The sequence below is a fragment of the Bombina bombina genome, chromosome 4, assembly GCF_027579735.1.
Source record: "Bombina bombina isolate aBomBom1 chromosome 4, aBomBom1.pri, whole genome shotgun sequence".
In the NCBI taxonomy this organism is placed as follows: Eukaryota; Metazoa; Chordata; class Amphibia; order Anura; family Bombinatoridae; genus Bombina; species Bombina bombina.
Genome location: NC_069502.1, coordinates 659,637,337 through 659,663,052, shown reverse-complemented (window position 1 = coordinate 659,663,052; position 25,716 = coordinate 659,637,337). Strand labels below are relative to the sequence as shown.

The following is a 25,716-nucleotide window of genomic DNA, read 5'->3' as shown; positions in this document are numbered from 1 at the left end:
ATATGCAAGCGCAACCCAGGTTCCGAACCAAAAATGGTCCGGCTCCTAAACTTGCTGCTTTTTAAATAAAGATTGCAAGAGAATGAAGAAAAATTGATAACAGGAGTAAATTAGAAAGTTGCTTAAAATTGCATGCTCTATCTGAATCATTAAAGAAATAAAAATTGGGTTTAGTGTCCCTTTAACTACTGGACTCATGTTAAAGCCATATAAATATTTTGGAACTATGGTATTTACCTTTTGTTTGTTGTGTTGGTTCTTTTTCATGTTTTTTCACAGGTGTCTCTATGAAATATAATAATTATTTGTTAGTTTGTTAGGGAAGCAGAATATTGCATAACTATGTAGTGTCATCAAAGTTTGTCATTTTTAAAAGAATACATTATTTAACATACAGTATGGGGAAATTTAAAAAGTTTTCTAGTTAATTGTATGTAGATCATCAAAAACATTTCTACACAGAATGTAGTTCTACAAATGAGTGGATATTTCAGCAGCTTCATTAGAACTATGAAATGTTGGCTGAATTTGCTTTAAATGAACGTTCATTGCTTGCTGGATATACAACATGCATTTCTTGCAACTGAAGAATAACCTTCACTATATCAAATTGAATGTTTAAATGTCAGATGTAGCATATAACTATTTGAAAAGTAACAATGAAATGATGAATAGTAACATTTGTTTTATAGTAAGATTCTACTAATAGAAAAAAAGATCTAGGAAAATGTATTTTACCAATAAATAATAGACATTCAGCAAACTTGGTGGTACTGGAGCTGGGAGGATTTAGCCAACATGGGTCTGGTTTCTATTGAGGTGGTAAAGTTTGGAAATTGGTGGTAACAAAAAAATTCTCCATAGACTTTAATAGAGATAAATGTTTTTACCACCAGTTTCCAAACTTTACCACCACAATGGAAACTAGCCCATATGCTTAGTTTCCATTGAGGTGGTACATTTTGGAAACTGTCTGTAAAAACTTTATTGAACTCTATGGAGAATTTTTATGTTACCACCAATTTCCAAACTTTACCACCTCAATAGAAACTAGGCCTAATCCAAAGTTCAAGTTTACATTGGTGGTGCAAAATTGAGTTTCAAAGTATTAACTAAGGCCTAGTTTCCATTGAGGTGGTACATTTTAACCTCTTTAGGAATTCCATGCAATCCTAATTGCACTGGGCTTTAGAGCCAATAGGCTGTCATGGAATGTTCTAGCCGTTTGGCTGTACTGAAGCCATTAACGCTTCCTAAATGAGATTGCTGGCTGAAGGGCGTGCCTAACATCATACACACTCCCCCTGACCTGATACCATCATTGCAATCACACGATCTTGTGTTTTTAATTTTTACTTATTTGTTTACATCAGAACTTTTTTCTGATGTAGACAAATAAGTCCCGGCTGGAAAGGGTTAATGAAAATAAAAAAAAATTATCACCAGTTTCCACAATTTACCGCCTCAATTTTTAGGTGCAAAGAAATTTCTGGTGTTAAGCATATTTTGCTCTTATTTTACTTTAATGTTTAGCAACATGGTAGCTTTTAGAAGAAAAACAGAATTTATGTTTACCTGATAAATTTCTTTCTCCTACGGTGTATCCGGTCCACGGCTTCATCCTTACTTGTGGGATATTCTCAATCCCTACAGGAAGTGGCAAAGAGAGCACACAGCAGAGCTGTCCATATAGCTCTCCTCAGGCTCCGCCCCCCCCAGTCATTCGACCGACGGTTAGGAGAAAAAGGAGAACCATAGGGTGCAGTGGTGACTGTAGTTTACAAAAATAAATTTAAACCTGACCAAATGCCAGGGTGGGCCATGGACCGGATACACCGTAGGAGAAAGAAATTTATCAGGTAAACACAAATTCTGTTTTCTCCTACATTGGTGTATCCGGTCCACGGCTTCATCCTTACTTGTGGGAACCAATACCAAAGCTTTAGGACACGAATGAAGGGAGGGAACAAGTCAGATAACCTAAACGGAAGGCACCACTGCTTACAAAACCTTTCTCCCAAAAATAGCCTCCGAAGAAGCAAAAGTATCGAATTTGTAAAATTTGGCAAATGTATGCAGTGAAGACCAAGTCGCTGCCTTACAGATCTGTTCAACAGAAGCCTCATTCTTGAAAGCCCATGTGGAAGCCACAGCTCTAGTAGAGTGAGCTGTAATTCGTTCAGGAGGCTGCCTTCCAGCAGTCTCATAAGCCAACCGGATGATGCTTTTCAGCCAGAAAGACAGAGAGGTCGCAGTTGCCTTTTGACCTCTCCTCTTGCCAGAATAGACGACAAACAAGGATGATGTTTGTCTGAAGTCTTTAGTTGCTTTTAGATAAAACTTCAAAGCACGAACCACATCAAGATTGTGTAACAGACGTTCCTTGTTAGAAACTGGATTAGGACACAGAGAAGGAACAACTATTTCCTGGTTAATATTCTTATTGGAAACCACTTTTGGAAGAAAACCAGGTTTGGTATGTAAAACGACCTTATCTGAATGAAACACCAGATAGGGTGAATTACACTGCAAAGCAGACAATTCAGAAACTCTTCTAGCAGAAGAAATAGCTACCAAAAACAAAACTTTCCAAGATAGTAACTTAATATCTATGGAATGTAGAGGTTCAAACGGAACCCCTTGAAGAACTGAAAGAAATAAATTTAGACTCCATGGAGGAGCCACAGGTCTGTAGACAGGCTTGATTCTGACTAAAGCCTGTACAAACGCCTGAACATCTGGCACGGCTGCCAGACGCTTGTGTAACAAAACAGACAGAGCAGATATCTGTCCTTTTAAGGAACTAGCTGACAGACCTTTCTCCAATCCTTCTTGGAGAAAAGATAGTAACCTTGGAATCCTAATCTTACTCCATGAGTAACCCTTGGATTCGCACCAGCAAAGATATTTCCGCCATATCTTATGGTAATTTTTCCTGGTGACAGGCTTTCTAGCCTGGATCAGAGTATCTATAACTGATTCCGAAAACCCACGCTTAGCTAGAATCAAGTGTTCAATCTCCAAGCAGTCAGTTGCAGAGAAACTAGGTTTGGATGTTCGAATGGACCTTGGATTAGAAGGTAATGCCTCAAAGGTAGCTTCCATGGTGGAACCGATGACATATTCACCAGGTCTGCATACCAAGTCCTGCGTGGCCACGCAGGAGCTATCAGAATTACCGAAGCCTTCTCCTGTTTGATCCTGGCTACTAGCCGGGGGAGAAGAGGAAACGGTGGAAAGACATAAGCTAGATTGAACGACCAAGGCGCCACTCAGGCATCTACCAATGTCACCTTGGGATCCCTGGACCTGGACCCATAGCGTGGAACTTTGGAGTTCTGACGTGACGCCATCAGATCCAGATCTGGAAGGCCCCATAGTTGAGTTAACTGGGCAAAAACCTCCGGGTGAAGTTCCCACTCCCCCGGATGGAAAGTCTGATGACTCAGATAATCTGCTTCCCAGTTGTCCACTCCTGGGATGTGAATTGCTGATAGATGGCAGGAGTAATCCTCTTCCCATTTGATGATCTTGGATGCCTCCCTCATCGCCAGGGAACTCTTTGTTCCTCCCTGATGATTGATGTACGCTACAGTCGTCATGTTGTCCGACTGAAATCTGATGAATATGGCCTCCGCTAGTTGAGGCAATGCCTGGAGCGCATTGAATATCGCTCTCAATTCCAAAATGTTTATCTGGAGAAGAGATTCCTCCTGAGACCATAGACCCTGAGCTTTCAGGGACTCCCAGACCGCACCCCAGCCTAAGAGGCTGGCGTCGGTCGTGACAATGATCCACTCCGCTCTGCGGAAACTCATTCCCTGAGACAGGTGATCCTGAGACAACCACCAGAGTAGTGAGTATCTGGTTTTCTGGTCCATTTGTATCTGGGGAGACAAATCTGCATAATCCCCATTCCACTGTTTGAGCATACACAGTTGCAGTGGACTTAAATTAATTCGAGCAAAGGGAACCACGTCCATTGCCGCAACCATTAGTCCTATTACCTCCATGCACTGAGCTATGGAGGGTTGAGGAATGGCATGAAGAACTCGACAAGTGTTCAAAAGTTTTAACTTCCTGACCTCTGTCAGAAAGATTTTCATTTCTACCGAGTCAATTATTGTTCCCAGGAAGGGAACCCTTGTGAACCCTTGTGAACGGGGACAGAGAACTCTTTTCTATGTTCACCTTCCACCCGTGAGCCCTTAGAAAGGCTAGAATAATGTCCGTATGAGCCTTTGCTTTGTGAAAGGACGACGCTTGTATTAAGATGTCGTCTAGGTAAGGTACTACTGCAATGCCCCTTGGCCTTAGCACCGCTAGAAGGGACCCTAGCACCTTTGTGAAAATTCTGGGAGCAGTGGCCAATCCGAAGGGAAGAGCCACGAACTGGTAATGCTTGTCCAGAAAGGCAAACCTCAGGAACTGATGGTGATCTTTGTGGATAGGAATATGCAGGTATGCATCCTTTAAGTCCACGTTAGTCATATATTGACCCTCCTGGATCATTGGTAAAATTGTCCGAATGGTTTCCATTTTGAATGATGGAACTCTGAGGAATTTTGTTTAGGATTTTTAAATCCAGAATTGGCCTGAAAGTTCCTTCCTTTTTGAGAACTACAAACAGGTTTGAGTAAAAACCCAGTCCTTGTTCTGCTGTTGGAACTGGGTTTATCACTCCCATTTTTAGAAGGTCTTCTACGCAATGTAAGAATGCCTGTCTCTTTATCTGGTCTAAAGATAAGCGAGACATGTGGAACCTTCCCTTTGGAGGAAAGTCCTTGAATTCTAGAAGATACCCCTGAGAGACAATTTCTAGTGCCCAGGGGTCCGGAACATCTCTTGCCCAAGCCTGAGCAAAGAGAGAAAGTCTGCCCCCTACTAGATCCGGTCCTGGATCGGGGGCTACCCCTTCATGCTGTCTTGGTAGCAGCAGCAGGCTTCTTGCCCTGTTTACCCTTGCAATGGTTTCCATGCTGGTTTGGGCTGGGATGCATTACCCTCTTGCCTAGTGGCTGTAGAGGTAGAAGCCGGTCCGTTCCTGAAATTGCGAAAGGAACGAAAATTAGACTTATTTTTAGCTTTGAAAGGTCTATCCTGTGGAAGGGCATGGCCCTTTCCCCCAGTGATATCTGAAATAATTTATTTCAACTCTGGCCCGAATAGGGTCTTACCCTTGAAAGGAATATTAAGCAATTTTGTTTTGGACAACACATCCGCCGACCAAGATTTTAGCCAAAGCGCTCTGCGCGCCACAATTGCGAAACCAGAATTTTTCACCGCTAATTTAGCTAACTGAAAAGCGGCATCTGTAATGAAAGAATTAGCCAACTTCAGGGCGTGAATTCTGTCCATGACTTCATCATAAGAAGTCTCCTTCTTCTAGTTCCTCAAACCAAAAAGCCGCTGCAGTGGTTACAGGAATAATGCAAGAAATTGGTTGAAGAAGAAAACCCTGTTGAACAAAAATTTTCTTAAGTAAACCTTCTAATTTTTTATCCATAGGATCTTTGAAAGCGCAACTGTCTTCTATTTGTATAGTCGTGCGCTTAGCTAGCGTTGAAACTGCCCCCTCTACCTTAGGGACCGTCTGCCACGCGTCCCTTTTGGGGTCAACAATTGGGAACATTTTCTTAAATATAGGAGGGGGAACAAAAGGTACACCTGGCTTCTCCCACTCCCTAGTCACGATATCCGCCACCCTCTTAGGTATCGGAAACGCATCAGTGTGTACTGGGACCTCTAAGAATTTGTCCATTTTACACAATTTTTCTGGGACCACCAAAGGGTCACAATCATCAAGTGTGGCTAGGACCTCCTTAAGCAGGGTGCGGAGGTGTTCTAGTTTAAATTTAAATTCTATGGTATCTGGCTCTGCCTGCTGAGAAACTTTTCCTGTGTCAGAAATTTCTCCCTCAGACAAACCCTCCCTCACCGCCAAGTCAGATTGATGTGAGGGCACTACAGATAAATTATCCTCTGCGTCTGCTTGCTCATTTTCTGTATTTAAAACTGAGCAATCACGCTTCCTTGGAAAAGCTGGCAGTTTGGATAAAAATGCTGCGAGAGAATTATCCATTACTGCTGCTAACTATTGCATAGTAATAGCAATTGGTGCGCTAGATGTACTGGGCATCGCTTGCGCGGGCATAGCTGGTGTTGACACAGAAGGAGGGGATAGCGGGCTATCCTCACTACCTTCAGCAAAAGAATCATCTTCGGCTACATCTTTAAGCGTGACTGTACGGTCCTTAAGCTGTTTGGACGCTATGGCACACTTCACACATAAATGTGTGAACTTCAATGCAATAAAAATTAATTTTGACAAAAACGTTACTGTGTCTTTAAATAATAAAAGTGCACACTTTATTACTGAAACATCAAAAAAACATAAAATAAACATCCGATTTTAATGAAATTTTCACCACAGTGTCTTAATGCTTTGAAAAGATTGCACACAAATTTTCAGACCAATTAACCCCTTAATGCCCAAACCGGAGCTAATAACAGCAGTTAACCGGTTAAAAACACTACAGGACAATGCCTCTACTGTGGCTTTTACCTTCCTTAGGCCTAGATTTAGAGTTCGGCGGTAGCCGTCAAAACCAGCGTTAGAGGCTCCTAACGCTGGTTTTGGGCGCCCGCTGGTATTTGGAGTCAGTGATTAAAGGGTCTAACGCTCACTTTGCAGCCGCGACTTTTCCATACCGCAGATCCCCCTACGCCATTTGCGTAGCCTATCTTTTCAATGGGATCTTTCTAACGCTGGTATTTAGAGTCGTTTCTGCAGTGAGCGTTAGAGCTCTAACGACAAGATTCCAGCCGCCTGAAAATAGCAGGAGTTAAGAGCTTTCTGGCTAACGCCGGTTTATAAAGCTCTTAACTACTGTACCCTAAAGTACACTAACACCCATAAACTACCTATGTACCCCTAAACCGAGCTCCCCCCACATCGCCGCCACTCGATTAAAAATTTTAACCCCTAATCTGCCGACCGCCACCTACGTTATACTTATGTACCCCTAATCTGCTGCCCCTAACCCCGCCGACCCCTATATTATATTTATTAACCCCTAACTTGCCCCCCACAACGTCGCCGCCAGCTACTTAAAATAATTAACCCCTAATCTTCCGACCGCAAATCGCTGCCACCTACGTTATCCCTATGTACCCCTAATCTGCTGCCCCTAACATCGCCGACCCCTATGTTATATTTATTAACCCCTAATCTGCCCCCCACAACGTCGCCGACACCTGCCTACACTTATTAACCCCTAATCTGCCGAGCGGACCTGAGCGCTACTATAATAAAGTTATTAACCCCTAACCCGCCTCACTAACCCTATCATAAATAGTATTAACCCCTAATCTGCCCTCCCTAACATCGCCGACACCTACCTTCAATTATTAACCCCTAATCTGACGACCGGAACTCACCGCTATTCTAATAAATGTATTAACCCCTAAAGCTAAGTCTAACCCTAACACTAACACCCCCCTAAGTTAAATATAATTTACATCTAACGAAATAAATTAACTCTTATTAAATAACTTATTCCTATTTAAAGCTAAATACTTACCTGTAAAATAAATCCTAATATAGCTACAATATAAATTATAATTATATTATAGCTATTTTAGGATTAATATTTATTTTACAGGCAACTTTGTAATTATTTTAACCAGGTACAATAGCTATTAAATAGTTAAGAACTATTTAATAGTTACCTAGTTAAAATAATTACAAATTTACCTGTAAAATAAATCCTAACCTAAGATATAATTAAACCTAACACTACCCTATCAATAAAATAATTAAATAAACTACCTACAATTACCTACAATTAACCTAACACTACACTATCAATAAATTAATTAAACACAATTGCTACAAATAAATACAATTAAATAAACTATCTAAAGTACAAAAAATAAAAAAGAACTAAGTTACAGAAAATAAAAAAATATTTACAAACATAAGAAAAATATTACAACAATTTTAAACTAATTACACCTACTCTAAGCCCCCTAATAAAATAACAAAGACCCCCAAAATAAAAAATTCCCTACCCTATTCTAAAATACAAAAATTACAAGCTCTTTTACCTTACCAGCCCTGAACAGGGCCCTTTGCGGGGCATGCCCCAAGAATTTCAGCTCTTTTGCCTGTAAAAAAAAACATACAATACCCCCCCCCAACATTACAACCCACCACCCACATACCCCTAATCTAACCCAAACCCCCTTAAATAAACCTAACACTAATCCCCTGAAGATCTTCCTACCTTGTCTTCACCATCCAGGTATCACCGATCCGTCCTGGCTCCAAGATCTTCATCCAACCCAAGCGGGGGTTGGCGATCCATAATCCGGTGCTCCAAAGTCTTCCTCCTATCCGGCAAGAAGAGGACATCCGGACCGGCAAACATCTTCTCCAAGCGGCATCTTCTATGTTCTTCCATCCGATGACGACCGGCTCCATCTTGAAGACCTCCAGCGCGGATCCATCCTCTTCTTCCGACGACTAGACGACGAATGACGGTTCCTTTAAGGGACGTCATCCAAGATGGCGTCCCTCGAATTCCGATTGGCTGATAGGATTCTATCAGCCAATCGGAATTAAGGTAGGAATTTTCTGATTGGCTGATGGAATCAGCCAATCAGAATCAAGTTCAATCCGATTGGCTGATCCAATCAGCCAATCAGATTGAGCTCGCATTCTATTGGCTGTTCCGATCAGCCAATAGAATGCGAGCTCAATCTGATTGGCTGATTGGATCGGCCAATCGGATTGAACTAGATTCTGATTGGCTGATTCCATCAGCCAATCAGAATATTCCTACCTTAATTCCGATTGGCTGATAGAATCCTATCAGCCAATCGGAATTCGAGGGACGCCATCTTGGATGACGTCCCTTAAAGGAACCGTCATTCGTCGTCTAGTCGTCAGAAGAAGAGGATGGATCCGCGCTGGAGGTCTTCAAGATGGAGCCGGTCGTCATCGGATGGAAGAACATAGAAGATGCCGCTTGGAGAAGATGTTTGCCGGTCCGGATGTCCTCTTCTTGCCGGATAGGAGGAAGACTTTGGAGCACCGGATTATGGATCGCCAACCCCCGCTTGGGTTGGATGAAGATCTTGGAGCCAGGACGGATGGGTGATACCTGGATGGTGAAGACAAGGTAGGAAGATCTTCAGGGGATTAGTGTTAGGTTTATTTAAGGGGGTTTGGGTTAGATTAGGGGTATGTGGGTGGTGGGTTGTAATGTTGGGGGGGGGGTATTGTATGTTTTTTTTTACAGGCAAAAGAGCTGAAATTCTTGGGGCATGCCCCGCAAAGGGCCCTGTTCAGGGCTGGTAAGGTAAAAGAGCTTGTAATTTTTGTATTTTAGAATAGGGTAGGGAATTTTTTATTTTGGGGGTCTTTGTTATTTTATTAGGGGGCTTAGAGTAGGTGTAATTAGTTTAAAATTGTTGTAATATTTTTCTTATGTTTGTAAATATTTTTTTATTTTCTGTAACTTAGTTCTTTTTTATTTTTTGTACTTTAGATAGTTTATTTAATTGTATTTATTTGTAGCAATTGTATTTAATTAATTTATTGATAGTGTAGTGTTAGGTTAATTGTAGGTAATTGTAGGTAGTTTATTTAATTAATTTATTGATAGTATAGTGTTAGGTTTAATTATATCTTAGGTTAGGATTTATTTTACAGGTAAATTTGTAATTATTTTAACTAGGTAACTATTAAATAGTTCTTAACTATTTAATAGCTATTGTACCTGGTTAAAATAATTACAAAGTTGCCTGTAAAATAAATATTAATCCTAAAATAGCTATAATATAAATGTAATTTATATTGTAGCTATATTAGGATTTATTTTACAGGTAAGTATTTAGCTTTAAATAGGAATAAGTTATTTAATAAGAGTTAATTTATTTCGTTAGATATAAATTATATTTAACTTAGGGGGGTGTTAGTGTTAGGGTTAGACTTAGCTTTAGGGGTTAATCCATTTATTAGAATAGCGGTGAGCTCCGGTCGTCAGATTAGGGGTTAATAATTGAAGGTAGGTGTCGGCGATGTTAGGGAGGGCAGATTAGGGGTTAATACTATTTATGATAGGGTTAGTGAGGCGGATTAGGGGTTAATACATTTATTATAGTAGCGCTCAGGTCCGCTCGGCAGATTAGGGGTTAATAAGTGTAGGCAGGTGGAGGCGACGTTGTGGGGGGCAGATTAGGGGTTAATAAATATAACATAGGGGTCGGCGATGTTAGGGCAGCAGATTAGGGGTACATAGGGATAACGTAGGTGGCGGCGGTTTACGGAGCGGCAGATTAGGGGTTAAAAGTGTAATGCAGGGGTCAGCGATAGCGGGGGCGGCAGATTAGGGGTTAATAAGTGTAAGGTTAGGGGTGTTTAGACTCGGGGTACATGTTAGAGTGTTAGGTGCAGACGTAGGAAGTGTTTCCCCATAGGAAACAATGGGGCTGCGTTAGGAGCTGAACGCTGCTTTTTTGCAGGTGTTAGGTTTTTTTTCAGCTCAAACAGCCCCATTGTTTCCTATGGGAGAATCGTGCACGAGCACGTTTTTGAGGCCGGCCGCGTCCGTAAGCAACTCTGGTATCGAGAGTTGCATTTGCGGTAAAAATGCTCTACGCTCCTTTTTTGGAGCCTAACGCAGCATTTGTTTGAACTCTCGATACCAGAGTTAAATTTATGGTGCGGCCAGAAAAAAACCCGCGGAGCGTTAACAGCCCTTTTACCGCCAAACTCTAAATCTAGGCCTTAGGGATTATTTAAGTAGGATATAAGCCTCTCTGAAGTCCTTTCTGATGTCTCTGGACTCCCCATGTGAAGCTGCATGAACTATCTAGTCAAAACAACTGCGCAATTGAGGCGCGAAAATGAGGCCTCCTCCCTCTTCTTTCCAGAGTGGAGGGGCCTTTTAGACTAGATTAGGTGTCCAATTAAGTGCCAGGCGCAATATTAAACCCCATAAGTGTTTCAAAAGTCTCAAAAAACACCTTATTCATACTGAAATCATGCTAAAAAGCAATCGATTAAGCCCACAATAGTGTCAACCAGCATAGAGCCCTTAATATAAGCCATCATTTTATACAGAGTCTAAGAAAAATGGCTTACCTATCCCTGAGGGGATTTCTGACAGTCTTCTAGCATTACTTGGTCTTGTTAGAAAAATGACTGATCATACCTGAAGCAGTTAAGCCTGCAAACTGTTCCCCCCAACTGAAGTTCTCTGGTAATCAACAGTCCTGCGTGGGAACAGCAATGGATTTTAGTTACTGGTGCTAAAATCATATTCCTCTCAGCAGAAATCTTCATCACTTTCTGCTTCAGAGTAAATAGTACAAGCCGGCACTATTTTAAAATAACAAACTCTTGATAGAAGAAATAAAAAACTACAACTAACACCACATACTCTTTACCACCCCCGTGGAGATGCTACTAGTTAGAGCGGCAAAGAGAATGACGGGGGGGCGGAGCCTGAGGGGACCTTTATGGACAGCTCTGCTGTGTGCTCTCTTTGCCACTTCCTGTAGGGATTGAGAATATCCCACAAGTAAGGATGAAGCCGTGGACCGGATACACCAATGTAGGAGAAAGTATGTTGTTTAGCAACACAATGCTCTTGCGAAATTCACCTGTGATCAATTCAGAAGAAAAAAAAGAAATGCAAATATATTTATAAATGTTTACCAGTCTATAAGGGAAATGTTGTCCCTTTATGCAAAGGTTCTTCAATTCCAGTTCTCATGGACCTCTAATAAGCTAGATTTGAGCACCTTAAATTTAGCTGGCCTCTAGTTTGTCTTAACATAGCTGAACTTAACCACCCTCATCAAACATTTTCAAAAGCAAAAGCCTGATGACAAGTCCCAGCTTTGTTAATAGACCTCAATGGGGTGTCTTATTCTTAAAAATGACATTTAAATACATTTGTCAGTAATAATAGTTACCAATACCTTTTATTGGTTGTGTTGTTTCCTTTTCATGTTTTTTCACAGGTGTCTCTATGGAATACAATGTTCATTTGTTAGTTTGTTAGGAAAGCAGCATATTGTTTGTACTGGCATGGAAATATATTGTTTATAAAGGGCTTAATTGCTTAACTATTGCTGTGCTGAAACTTCATATGCTTAAAGTTTCATCATTTCTAAGATATAAAAAAAATCTTTCTTATGCATTTCTTCTGGATTGGGTATAGTTCTGAGTGAACTGCTTGTGCAATGCCGCTAGCAGGGGGTTGTCAATCAACCCGATCATAAAGGATCGGGGCGGACTGATGCCAGAAGACTCAGAGGCAGAGGACCAGTTAAGGAGCAGTGGTCTTAAGACCGCTGCTTCAAAAATGCTGTTTCTGGCGAGCCTGAAGGCTTGTGCGGTATCAGGTACATCAGGGGCCATTCAGCCCTTTATAAATCATCCCCTGCATCATTATTGTTCAACACACATTTCTTATAAATGAATGATATCTTTCAATGCATTCAATATAACATAACGAATATTCAAACAGTAACTATTGAATGCTAATTGTCATAGGCTTCAATAGAAGTCCATGGAAATAAATGTCAACTATAAATTTAAATTTAGCTGGCCTCTAGTTTGTCTTAACATAGCTTAACTAATCACCCTCATCAAATGTTTTCAAAAGAAAAAGCAAAATGGCAGGTCGTAGCATTGTGAATAGACCTCAATGAAGTCTTTTATTCCTAAAAGTTACTTTAAAATATATTTTTCAGTAATGATAGTTTTTTTTCACGGGTGCCTCTATGGAATATAATGTTAATTTGTTAGTTTGTTAGGGAAGCAGCATATTGTTTAATAATGTAGCATCATTAAAGATTTTCGTTTTTAAAAGAATACATTATTTAGCATACTGTGTGCTGAAAATTAAATTGTTTTCTGATTGTTGCATGTAGGAGATCATCAAAAAATGTTCTACAGTGGGTATTGAAAAGAATCACCCCCTTGAAAATAATCAAATTTTGTTGCTTTGCTGAAATAAAGACAGACACAGATTTTGTTTATCCAGTTGTAATTACTCAGTGCAACTTATAACATCCAAGTGAAAGATACAACACCAACATGTCAAGCAAAAATAAAGACAATTCAAAAACAGAATCACTGAGTTAGAAAAAGGATCACCCCCTCCTAAAATTATTTGCAAACTCAATCAGGTGTAGCTAATCACCTTCTCAATGGCACACACAAAGTCATTTGACATTAAACTGTGATTAGATGTGGGCATATTGATTAGCTCAGCATTAAAATAGCTTTCCTGGAGCATCTCAGTCCCTGATAGTGCAACTTAAGCAAACAATCAACTATGGGTGGCAAGGCACTGTCAAAAGGTATCCGGGATAATGTTGTGGACAGGCACAAGTCAGGAGATGGATCTAAGAAAATATAATAGACTCTATCAATGCTTAGAAGCACAGTGAAGTATATTATTAAGAAGTGGAAGGTATTTGGTACAGCACAGACCCTCTCTGGATCAGGACATCGCTCCAAACTGGATGAAAGAGCCAGGAGGAAACTGGTCAGAGAGGCTACCAAGAGGCCCACAGCAACTCTGAAGCAGTTGCAGGAATTTATGACAAAGAGTGGTCATTGTTTACATGTGACAACAATATCACACATTTTCCACAAATGTGGCTTGTATGGGAGGGTTGCAAGAAAAGAGCTACTCCTCAAGACAGGCCACATGCATTCACAACTGAGCTTTGCCATAACACACCATGGAGATCCTGAGGCCACATGGAAAAAGGTGTTATGGTCATATGAGACTAAAATTTAATTATTTGGCCTCAACACCAAATGATATGTCTGGAGGAAATCCAATACAGCTAACCATCCAAATAACACCATACCTACAGTAAAGCATGGAGGTGGTAATATTCTGTTATGGGGTGTTTCTCTGCAGCAGGCACTGGAGCACTTGTCAGGAAAGAAGGAATAATGGATGGGAAAAATAACGTCAAATTCTTGAGGAAAATCTGCTGCCCTCTGCCAGGAAGTTGTCAATGGGAAGAAGGTTTACCTTCCAACATGAAAATGAACCAAAGCACACAGCAAAAATGACCACACAGGGGTTGAAGATAAAAAAGAAAGGTGAATGTCCTTGCATGGCCTAGTCAGAGCCCAGACTTAAACACCATTGAAAATCTGTGGCATGACTTGAAGACTGCAGTCCACAAACAGTAACCATCAAATGTAACTGGACTGAAGCAGTTCTGCAAAGAAGAGTGAGCAAATATAACACAGTCTAGATGTACAAAGTTAGTAGAGACATATCCCAACAGACTAAAGGCGGTAATTAAAGCAAAAGGTGGTTCAACAAAATACTGACACAAGGGGGTGATCCTTTTTCCAACTCAGTGATTCTGTTTTTGAATTGTCTTTATTTTTGTCTAACATATTGGTGTTATATCTTTAACTTGGATGATATAAGTTGCACTAAGTAAATACAACTGGATAAACAAAAACTGTGTCTTTATTTCAGGATGCAGAGCAGCAGAATGTAATTATTGTCAAGGGGGGTGATTATTTTCAATACCCACTGTACATAGAATGTAGTTCTACAAATTAGTGGATATTTCAGCAGTTTCATTAGAACTATGAAATGTTAGCTGAATTTTCTTTAAATTAACGTTTGTTGTTTGCTAAATATACAACATACATTTCTTGTAACTGAATAACCTTCATTATATCACATTGAATATGTTAATCAGATGTATCATATAACTATTTGAAAAGTAACAATGAAATGATGTATATAATAGAATGCATATCTATACATTAGAATTTAATATTCCAATTTTAACATTTGATTTATGGAAATATTTATTTTTAGAACAAAGATCAAGGAACATGTATTTTACCAATAAATATTAGACATTCAGCAATCTATGGGGTACTGGAGCTGGGAGGATAAAACCAACATAGGCCTAGTTTCCATTGAGTTGGTAAATTTGGAAACTGTTGGTAAAAACATTTATCTCCATTAAACTCTATGGAGAATTTGTATCTTACCACACGTTTCCAAACTTTACCACCTCAATGGAAACTAGGCCAAATCCAAGGGTCAAGTTAACATTGCTGGTGCAAAAATGAGCTTCAAAGTGTTAACTAAGGCCTGGTTTCCATTGAGGTGGTAAAGTTTGGAAACTTCTCCATAGACTTTAACCCCTTCCCCCGTTAAGACGCTTCATGCCATCCTAACTGCACTAGGCTTTAGCGCCGATAGGAATGTTCTAGCCGTTTGGCTGTACTAAAGACATAAAAGCTGCCTAAATGAATTTGCAGGCTGGAGGGCATGCCTGGCATCAAAGGCACTCCCCCTGATTTTGAGGTTTCGGAAACTTTGCCCCCTCCAGGTAGGAATGTATATTCCATACATCACTAGCTCATGTACTCTTGTCACAATGAAAGAAATTAATTTATCAGGTAAGTTCTTACATAAATTATGTTTTTCAAAAGCAAAAGCAAGATGGCAAGTTCCAGCTCTGTGAATAGACCTCAATGAAATGCCTTATTCTTAAAGGGCCATAATACCCAAATGTTTAAACACTTGAAAGTGATGCAGTATAGCTGTAAAAAGCAGACTAGAAAATATAACCTGAAAATCTCTATGTAAAAAAGAAAGATATTTTACCTCAAAGGTTTCTCAGTAGCCACATCCCATTGTAAAGGATTTCTAAGCAGCAAATCAGTATGTCTGTCCTGGGACAGCGGAAGGAGCGAGCTTTCATGCACACTCATCTTATTTCCCTATTCAGTGTAAGGAAGTTTACAATGAAATCTCATGAGAGTTAAGTGAAATCTCATGAGATCACAGTAAGAGTTCATGACCTCAGCACTGGTGATGCTGATTGGCTGCTGTTCATTTCTTCATTTATTTATTTTTTCATTTTTTTACCTTCAGCTGAGCAGCAGCTGAGTATAACTTTTTACACAGAACTTACTCTGCTGAGCTGAGGAAATTGTGAGGTAAAATCTCTTCCTTTTTTACATAGTTTTTCCTTATTTGATATTTTGCTGTCTGCTTTTTACAGTAACACTGCATCAGTTTCAAGTGATTTAGCATATGAGTATTATGTCCCTTTAAAAGTTACTTTAAATATATTTTTCTGTAATGATAGTTACCTTTTATTGGTTGCGTTGTTTCTTTTTCATGTTTTTTCACAGGTGTCTCTATGGAATATAATATTAATTTGATAGCAAAATCAAGATGGCAAGTCCCAGCTTTGTGAATAGACCTCAGTGAAGTGTCTTATTCTTTAAAGATATTTTTCAGCAATAATAGTTACCTTTTATTGGTTGTGTTGTTTCTTTTTCATGTTTTTTCTCAGGTGTCTCTATGGAATATCATGTAAATTTGTTAGGCCTAGATTTGGAGTTCGGCGGTAGCCGTCAAAACCAGCGTTAGAGGCTCCTAACGCTGGTTTTGGCCGCCCGCTGGTATTTGGAGTCAGTGATTAAAGGGTCTAACGCTCACTTTTCAGCCGCGACTTTTCCATACCGCAGATCCCCCTACGCCATTTGCGTATCCTATCTTTTCAATGGGATCTTTCTAACGCCGGTATTTAGAGTCGTTTCTGAAGTGAGCGTTAGAGCTCTAACGACAAAACTTCAGCCGCCTGAAAATAGCAGGAGTTAAGAGCTTTCTGGCTAACGCCGGTTCATAAAGCTCTTAACTACTGTACCCTAGAGTACACTAACACCCATCAACTACCTATGTACCCCTAAACCGAGCTCCCCCCACATCGCCGCCACTCGATTAAATTTTTTAACCCCTAATCTGCCGACCGCCACCTACGTTATACTTATGTACCCCTAATCTGCTGCCCCTAACCCCGCCGACCCCTGTATTACATTTATTAACCCCTAACCTGCCCCCCACAACGTCGCCGCCAGCTACTTAAAATAATTAACCCCTAATCTTCCGACCGAAAAGCGCCGCCACCTACGTTATCCCTATGTACCCCTAATCTGCTGCCCCTAACACCGCCGACCCCTATATTATATTTATTAACCCCTAATCTGCCCCCTCAACGTCGCCGCCAGCTACTTAAAATAATTAACCCCTAATCTTCCGACCGCAAAGCGCCGCCACCTACGTTATCCCTATGTACCCCTAATCTGCTGCCCCTAACACCGCCGACCCCTATATTATATTTATTAACCCCTAATCTGCCCCCCTCAACGTCGCCGACACCTGCCTACACTTATTAACCCCTAATCTGCCGAGCGGACCTGAGCGCTACTATAATAAAGTTATTAACCCCTAATCCGCCTCACTAACCCTATCATAAATAGTATTAACCCCTAATCTGCCCTCCCTAACATCGCCGACACCTACCTTCAATTATTAACCCCTAATCTGACGACCGGAGCTCACCGCTATTCTAATAAATGGATTAACCCCTAAAGCTAAGTCTAACCCTAACACTAACACCCCCCTAACTTAAAAATCTTAGTGATAAACTATTCAAGTTTGGTCACCCGGAGAGCAGGCAGTATGTGTTTTTTGAATGTGTTTATACTTTATAGCATTTGACTTTTATATGATGTAATACACATTGGTAAACTTAACTGCTTATGCTCTCTGTGTGTTACCTAATATATGTATATACAATGTACATTTTACATCGTTTATTTACTAAGGTATATTAGAATATCAGTTCCCTCTTTGTATTTCCATATTATATGTTTTCAACATGTTTAAATTAACTTCAGTACACTGGGATGTTATTAATTGACGAATATTCATGTATTTAGTTACAGTAAGAATCGTTATCCCCCACACATTGAATTGTACTATCGTTTTTAATGTGCCTATTGAATGATACAATTTTATATGAAAGCATAGTCTTAGTGTATAATAATGTATATATTTTTTTGTTTATGATCGATATTTTCAAGTTTATTTATTATGCATAATGTTTATTATTGTTTTACACGTTGGATTGGATGTTTATTTCACAATACACACAAAATTTCCATTTTTTGTTATAATTAATTATGCAGCAGGTGTGCAGGGCTTACATCCTGTTTTTAAGGAGTCCTTACACACCTGTTAGGTAGCTCTGATGAAGTGCCCAATAGGGCAGGAAACGCGTCAGCGGTAGTCAGGTCTGTGTGCTGTGCCTTTGTTTTTTACTCACGGAATTTCAATTAAAGGTGAAGTTTTAACACTTATTTCATCAGCCTTTCTGTTTTTTCGATTATTGGGTTCTATTTTTGTTACAATCAGAGGTGTTGAACTAATTTCTGTTTACTTATCATTACAAACGAGGGCTTAGCAGGGGAGCCCTTCTCAACACCTGTGTAACAAGCCGTGATGCTGCTATGAACACAGGCAGTATCTGTGACTGTTGCTACAAATTGCGCTACTAACAGTGAATATAACAGTTCCGTTTTCCTGGATCTCATCTGACATTGGATCTCATCTGACATTGGATTTCATTCTCAGAATCAAGTGAGTTTGTTATTGCTAGAACTGTCTAGCTTATGTTTTATTTATAACGATGAGTCTTGCGAATGTAAGGGGTTAACGGTCTTGGTAATCAATTGCAACAATCAACACAGGTTTACTACAATTGTTTCATAATTGGACAAAGCGATACATTGTCTCAGCTAGCACACACGAATATAATGTGCTGCTCATTTAACATTATTTTTTGCTTTTGATCCTTGCATTGAATTGCACAGCCCGAGCTGTCTGTTTGCATTTCTGATTTCGATATACACCTGCAGGGACTGTGATTCAATTGATTTAAGGCTTTAAATTGAAACAATTTGTTATCTGTATATTCTTATTTTTGGAGATTGACACATTTTCCAATAAGATATGGCTGCCCAGGATGAAAATAACAGAAAAAGACTGTTTGATAACTTATTTAAAGGCACAGCGCCAGACATTGATTTTAAAGTAGACTTGGGATCATTGTTTTCAAAAAAAGAAAAATTGCACATTAAAGAACTAAAATTGTGGTGGGACATTGAATTTTTAAGTTTGTATATCAAAGAGAAAAAAATTCCCAGAGGACTGAGGTTAAAAAAATTTCCGGCATTTCATAAAGAGTTTCCTCTATTCATGATGGAATGGAACCAAGCTCTTTCAGATTGTTCTATCATCTTAATGGAAAAACTAGTTACCTTTAAAAGAGAACAAAGGGACACAATACTGGGAGAACTGGATCAGCTGCAATTACAGCTAGATGTATTTAAGGAGGATTCGAAATATACTCCATTTGAAGAACAACTGAAGGAAACTGTGGACAAGACTGCAGAAGAATTATCTACTAATAAATATAAGAAGTATGGCAGAGATTGCAAAGATTATGATTTGGAAGTTGTTTATAATTGGAACACCACAAACAGAAATTCTAACAATAAATCCAGTAATAATGGCAAAAAGAAGAATGGCAAAAAGGATAAAGGAAAGAACAAAAAGGTCACTTTTACAAGTCTGGATACCATGGACTCACATAGTGAAAGCACAAATAGTGTGGCTTCTAGTACACCTAAGTTGACATCTACACCTATTAAAACAAAATCTAGATCTGAAGAAGAGATGGGAGCACGGCCAAAAAACGGGGAGGTGATATCACTATCAACAGAAGACAAGAGCAAAGTGCCTATTCCTTCGCAGGCACCAAGGTATCCAAGCCGTCAGAAATTCAAGAAGAACAAAAATTACAAGAACTAAAGATCATTAACCTTTCGGACCATCCATTAAATGAGTTTGAGAAAGTAGTGTTATCTAAAGGTCTGGGCTTTTCACCTACACAAGACTTTAATCTTTTTGACACCATTATGGATTTGAACAAATTTGTCCGTAAGATAACACTAAAGAAACACTTCAGCAAGGACCCAACATTGGGTAATGATGAGAGTCCACTAGATCCTCCTGTAACTATGTCTTTGAATGAAAAATGCAATTTCTCAGAGTTATGTGACATTGCTTCATTATGTGATCTTAATATGGATAATGAGAATGAGACAAATAAAACTAAACAACAGGTAGTTAAAAATTTAAAAAAAAGTACCTTTTATCCAGTAAATTCTCGTACAGACCTCATAGAGGTTTTTCATGCCATAGTAGAACAAGATTTAACAGAACTAGCTGAGAAGAATTTAAAAAGTAGTTCAAATAAACGTAGAAACTTAAATAAGAGGGAATGGAATGCTCTAAAAAAAATAACTAACAATAAAGATCTGGTGATAGTGGATTCTGATAAGGGAGGTTCAATTGTTGTTTTAAATAAAGAACAATATCTTAAGGAAGCTATGAGACAGCTGAGTGACACCGATACTTATAAAAAATTAACCTTTAATCCCACAGTCAAATTTCAAAGGGAACTTTCTTCTTTGTTAGATGATGGTATAGAAAAAAACATTTTCACTAACAGTATATGTGATACATTATATATAGAACACCCTAGAATCCCAATTTTCAAGTTCCTGCCTAAAGTACATAAAAGCTTAACCAATCCCCCAGGGAGACCTATTATATCTGCTATTGGCTCTCTGGGGGAGAGGTTGGGGGAATGGTTGGATGCACAATTACAGCCAGTTGTCCAATCTTTACCAGGTTTCTTACGTGACACCAAACACCTGATCAGGTCTTTGCAAGAATGTAAATGTGATACAGATTGTAACTTTGTAACAATAGATGCTGTGTCCTTATATTCTTGTATACCACACGATAAAGGTTTATTGGCTATGAAAGCTATGCTGTCTAAATACTCGAACTATGATTCAGGCCTAATAGAATTTATGTTGCAAGTAACCAGCTTTTTGCTACATCATAATTATTTTATTTTTGATGGCATGTATTTCCTACAGCAGAGAGGCACTGCGATGGGGGCTAAATTTGCCCCCTCGTATGCTAATCTCTATCTAGCTGAATTTGAGGACAAAAAATTGTTCAATGTTGCAAATCCATTTAAGAAGCATATCACCTATTATACACGCTTTATAGATGATATGCTTTTATTATGGAGTGGAGACGATAGAATCTTAGTTAAATTTGTGCAATATCTAAATCAGAATGATGCTAACTTAAGTTTTACATTTAGTCACTCTAAGGATGCCATACCATATTTAGATGTTAAACTTAGTCACAGTGCAGAGGGCATTGTTACTGAGGTCTTTAGGAAAGAGATCTCTGGTAATACTATTCTTAGAGCAGATTCTTGCCACCCATTTCACTTAAAAAAGGGGATACCAAAAGGTCAATATATCAGATTACGGAGGAATTGTAGCAACATAGAGAGTTATAAGAAACATGCAGAAGATCTAACTATTAGACTGAAAGAGAGAGGCTATGATGAACAAAGTTTGTTGAAGATATCGGAACAAGTGAGTAATTTTGATAGAAATAGTCTACTGAAAGATAAGGTTAAAGATATTGGATTAAAAGATGGTGTGAATTTTATTACATCTTATAGCAGACAATTTGATGACATCAGTAGAATTATTAGGAATAGATTACCAATCCTAGATAGGGATTCAGATCTAAAACACATCTCTAGTAAATGTAATTTTATCTCTCGTAAAGCTAAAACCATTGGTGATATGGCTAGAAAGGATTTTAGCAAGAAGAGCTTACACACCACACAGTCAACTAATTGGTTAACATCTAAACCAGGCTTTTATAAATGCAATGTCAGACCTTGTAAGAGTTGTAGCTATGTCACATGTGGCGATACTTTTACCTCGACTTGTACAGGACAAACATTTAAGATTAAAGAGCATATTACTTGCACTTCTACTTTTGTTATATATCTTTTGACCTGCAAGTCTTGTAATTATCAATATACAGGGTTAACATCTAGAATGCTCAAAGATCGCATAAGAGAGCATTTACTTTCCCTGGAAGCAGAAATTCCCAAAACCCCTGTGGCTAAGCACTTTGCTTTACATGGAAATAGTTCAGCTGGTTTTACATTCCAAGGGATTGAGGTAGTTAAACTAGGACCCAGAGGAGGCAATAGATATGCAGCACTGAGTAAACGAGAAGTTTACTGGATTCACACTTTAAAAACCGGTGCTCCTTTTGGTATTAATAAAATAAGTGACATCAAATTGTTCATTGACAATACATAGACCTAGGATCTGGATCTTATAATAGATATAAATTCTGATATCGCCCAGATTATATATAAAATCTTAGTGATAAACTATTCAAGTTTGGTCACCCGGAGAGCAGGCAGTATGTGTTTTTTGAATGTGTTTATACTTTATAGCATTTGACTTTTATATGATGTAATACACATTGGTAAACTTAACTGCTTATGCTCTCTGTGTGTTACCTAATATATGTATATACAATGTACATTTTACATCGTTTATTTACTAAGGTATATTAGAATATCAGTTCCCTCTTTGTATTTCCATATTATATGTTTTCAACATGTTTAAATTAACTTCAGTACACTGGGATGTTATTAATTGACGAATATTCATGTATTTAGTTACAGTAAGAATCGTTATCCCCCACACATTGAATTGTACTATCGTTTTTAATGTGCCTATTGAATGATACAATTTTATATGAAAGCATAGTCTTAGTGTATAATAATGTATATATTTTTTTGTTTATGATCGATATTTTCAAGTTTATTTATTATGCATAATGTTTATTATTGTTTTACACGTTGGATTGGATGTTTATTTCACAATACACACAAAATTTCCATTTTTTGTTATAATTAATTATGCAGCAGGTGTGCAGGGCTTACATCCTGTTTTTAAGGAGTCCTTACACACCTGTTAGGTAGCTCTGATGAAGTGCCCAATAGGGCAGGAAACGCGTCAGCGGTAGTCAGGTCTGTGTGCTGTGCCTTTGTTTTTTACTCACGGAATTTCAATTAAAGGTGAAGTTTTAACACTTATTTCATCAGCCTTTCTGTTTTTTCGATTATTGGGTTCTATTTTTGTTACAATCAGAGGTGTTGAACTAATTTCTGTTTACTTATCATTACAAACGAGGGCTTAGCAGGGGAGCCCTTCTCAACACCTGTGTAACAAGCCGTGATGCTGCTATGAACACAGGCAGTATCTGTGACTGTTGCTACAAATTGCGCTACTAACAGTGAATATAACAGTTCCGTTTTCCTGGATCTCATCTGACATTGGATCTCATCTGACATTGGATTTCATTCTCAGAATCAAGTGAGTTTGTTATTGCTAGAACTGTCTAGCTTATGTTTTATTTATAACGATGAGTCTTGCGAATGTAAGGGGTTAACGGTCTTGGTAATCAATTGCAACAATCAACACAGGTTTACTACAATTGTTTCATAATTGGACAAAGCGATACATTGTCTCAGCTAGCACACACGAATATAATGTGCTGCTCATTTAACATTATTTTTTGCTTTTGATCCTTGCATTGAATTGCACAGCCCGAGCTGTCTGTTTGCATTTCTGATTTCGATATACACCTGCAGGGACTGTGATTCAATTGATTTAAGGCTTTAAATTGAAACAATTTGTTATCTGTATATTCTTATTTTTGGAGATTGACACATTTTCCAATAAGATATGGCTGCCCAGGATGAAAATAACAGAAAAAGACTGTTTGATAACTTATTTAAAGGCACAGCGCCAGACATTGATTTTAAAGTAGACTTGGGATCATTGTTTTCAAAAAAAGAAAAATTGCACATTAAAGAACTAAAATTGTGGTGGGACATTGAATTTTTAAGTTTGTATATCAAAGAGAAAAAAATTCCCAGAGGACTGAGGTTAAAAAAATTTCCGGCATTTCATAAAGAGTTTCCTCTATTCATGATGGAATGGAACCAAGCTCTTTCAGATTGTTCTATCATCTTAATGGAAAAACTAGTTACCTTTAAAAGAGAACAAAGGGACACAATACTGGGAGAACTGGATCAGCTGCAATTACAGCTAGATGTATTTAAGGAGGATTCGAAATATACTCCATTTGAAGAACAACTGAAGGAAACTGTGGACAAGACTGCAGAAGAATTATCTACTAATAAATATAAGAAGTATGGCAGAGATTGCAAAGATTATGATTTGGAAGTTGTTTATAATTGGAACACCACAAACAGAAATTCTAACAATAAATCCAGTAATAATGGCAAAAAGAAGAATGGCAAAAAGGATAAAGGAAAGAACAAAAAGGTCACTTTTACAAGTCTGGATACCATGGACTCACATAGTGAAAGCACAAATAGTGTGGCTTCTAGTACACCTAAGTTGACATCTACACCTATTAAAACAAAATCTAGATCTGAAGAAGAGATGGGAGCACGGCCAAAAAACGGGGAGGTGATATCACTATCAACAGAAGACAAGAGCAAAGTGCCTATTCCTTCGCAGGCACCAAGGTATCCAAGCCGTCAGAAATTCAAGAAGAACAAAAATTACAAGAACTAAAGATCATTAACCTTTCGGACCATCCATTAAATGAGTTTGAGAAAGTAGTGTTATCTAAAGGTCTGGGCTTTTCACCTACACAAGACTTTAATCTTTTTGACACCATTATGGATTTGAACAAATTTGTCCGTAAGATAACACTAAAGAAACACTTCAGCAAGGACCCAACATTGGGTAATGATGAGAGTCCACTAGATCCTCCTGTAACTATGTCTTTGAATGAAAAATGCAATTTCTCAGAGTTATGTGACATTGCTTCATTATGTGATCTTAATATGGATAATGAGAATGAGACAAATAAAACTAAACAACAGGTAGTTAAAAATTTAAAAAAAAGTACCTTTTATCCAGTAAATTCTCGTACAGACCTCATAGAGGTTTTTCATGCCATAGTAGAACAAGATTTAACAGAACTAGCTGAGAAGAATTTAAAAAGTAGTTCAAATAAACGTAGAAACTTAAATAAGAGGGAATGGAATGCTCTAAAAAAAATAACTAACAATAAAGATCTGGTGATAGTGGATTCTGATAAGGGAGGTTCAATTGTTGTTTTAAATAAAGAACAATATCTTAAGGAAGCTATGAGACAGCTGAGTGACACCGATACTTATAAAAAATTAACCTTTAATCCCACAGTCAAATTTCAAAGGGAACTTTCTTCTTTGTTAGATGATGGTATAGAAAAAAACATTTTCACTAACAGTATATGTGATACATTATATATAGAACACCCTAGAATCCCAATTTTCAAGTTCCTGCCTAAAGTACATAAAAGCTTAACCAATCCCCCAGGGAGACCTATTATATCTGCTATTGGCTCTCTGGGGGAGAGGTTGGGGGAATGGTTGGATGCACAATTACAGCCAGTTGTCCAATCTTTACCAGGTTTCTTACGTGACACCAAACACCTGATCAGGTCTTTGCAAGAATGTAAATGTGATACAGATTGTAACTTTGTAACAATAGATGCTGTGTCCTTATATTCTTGTATACCACACGATAAAGGTTTATTGGCTATGAAAGCTATGCTGTCTAAATACTCGAACTATGATTCAGGCCTAATAGAATTTATGTTGCAAGTAACCAGCTTTTTGCTACATCATAATTATTTTATTTTTGATGGCATGTATTTCCTACAGCAGAGAGGCACTGCGATGGGGGCTAAATTTGCCCCCTCGTATGCTAATCTCTATCTAGCTGAATTTGAGGACAAAAAATTGTTCAATGTTGCAAATCCATTTAAGAAGCATATCACCTATTATACACGC

General features: G+C 38.5%; 1 protein-coding gene across 50 annotated transcripts in view; it reads right to left on the bottom strand.

The window, feature by feature from the left end:
- TRDN (triadin) overlaps nt 1–25,716 on the bottom strand; it is a 950,114-nt gene that overhangs the window by 228,373 nt on the left and 696,025 nt on the right. For 20 of the 50 annotated variants that reach the window (XM_053710723.1, XM_053710722.1, XM_053710728.1 and 17 more), the window contains exons 42-45: nt 16,342–16,389; nt 16,178–16,225; nt 11,995–12,042; nt 238–285 (exon numbers count right to left, since the gene is read on the bottom strand). In XM_053710723.1, coding sequence (XP_053566698.1) covers nt 238–285; nt 11,995–12,042; nt 16,178–16,225; nt 16,342–16,389 — 192 coding nt within the window. The remainder of the gene's footprint in view (nt 1–237; nt 286–11,994; nt 12,043–16,177; nt 16,226–16,341; nt 16,390–25,716) is intronic. The other 30 variants (XM_053710726.1, XM_053710739.1, XM_053710753.1 and 27 more) reach the window with 12 other exon arrangements.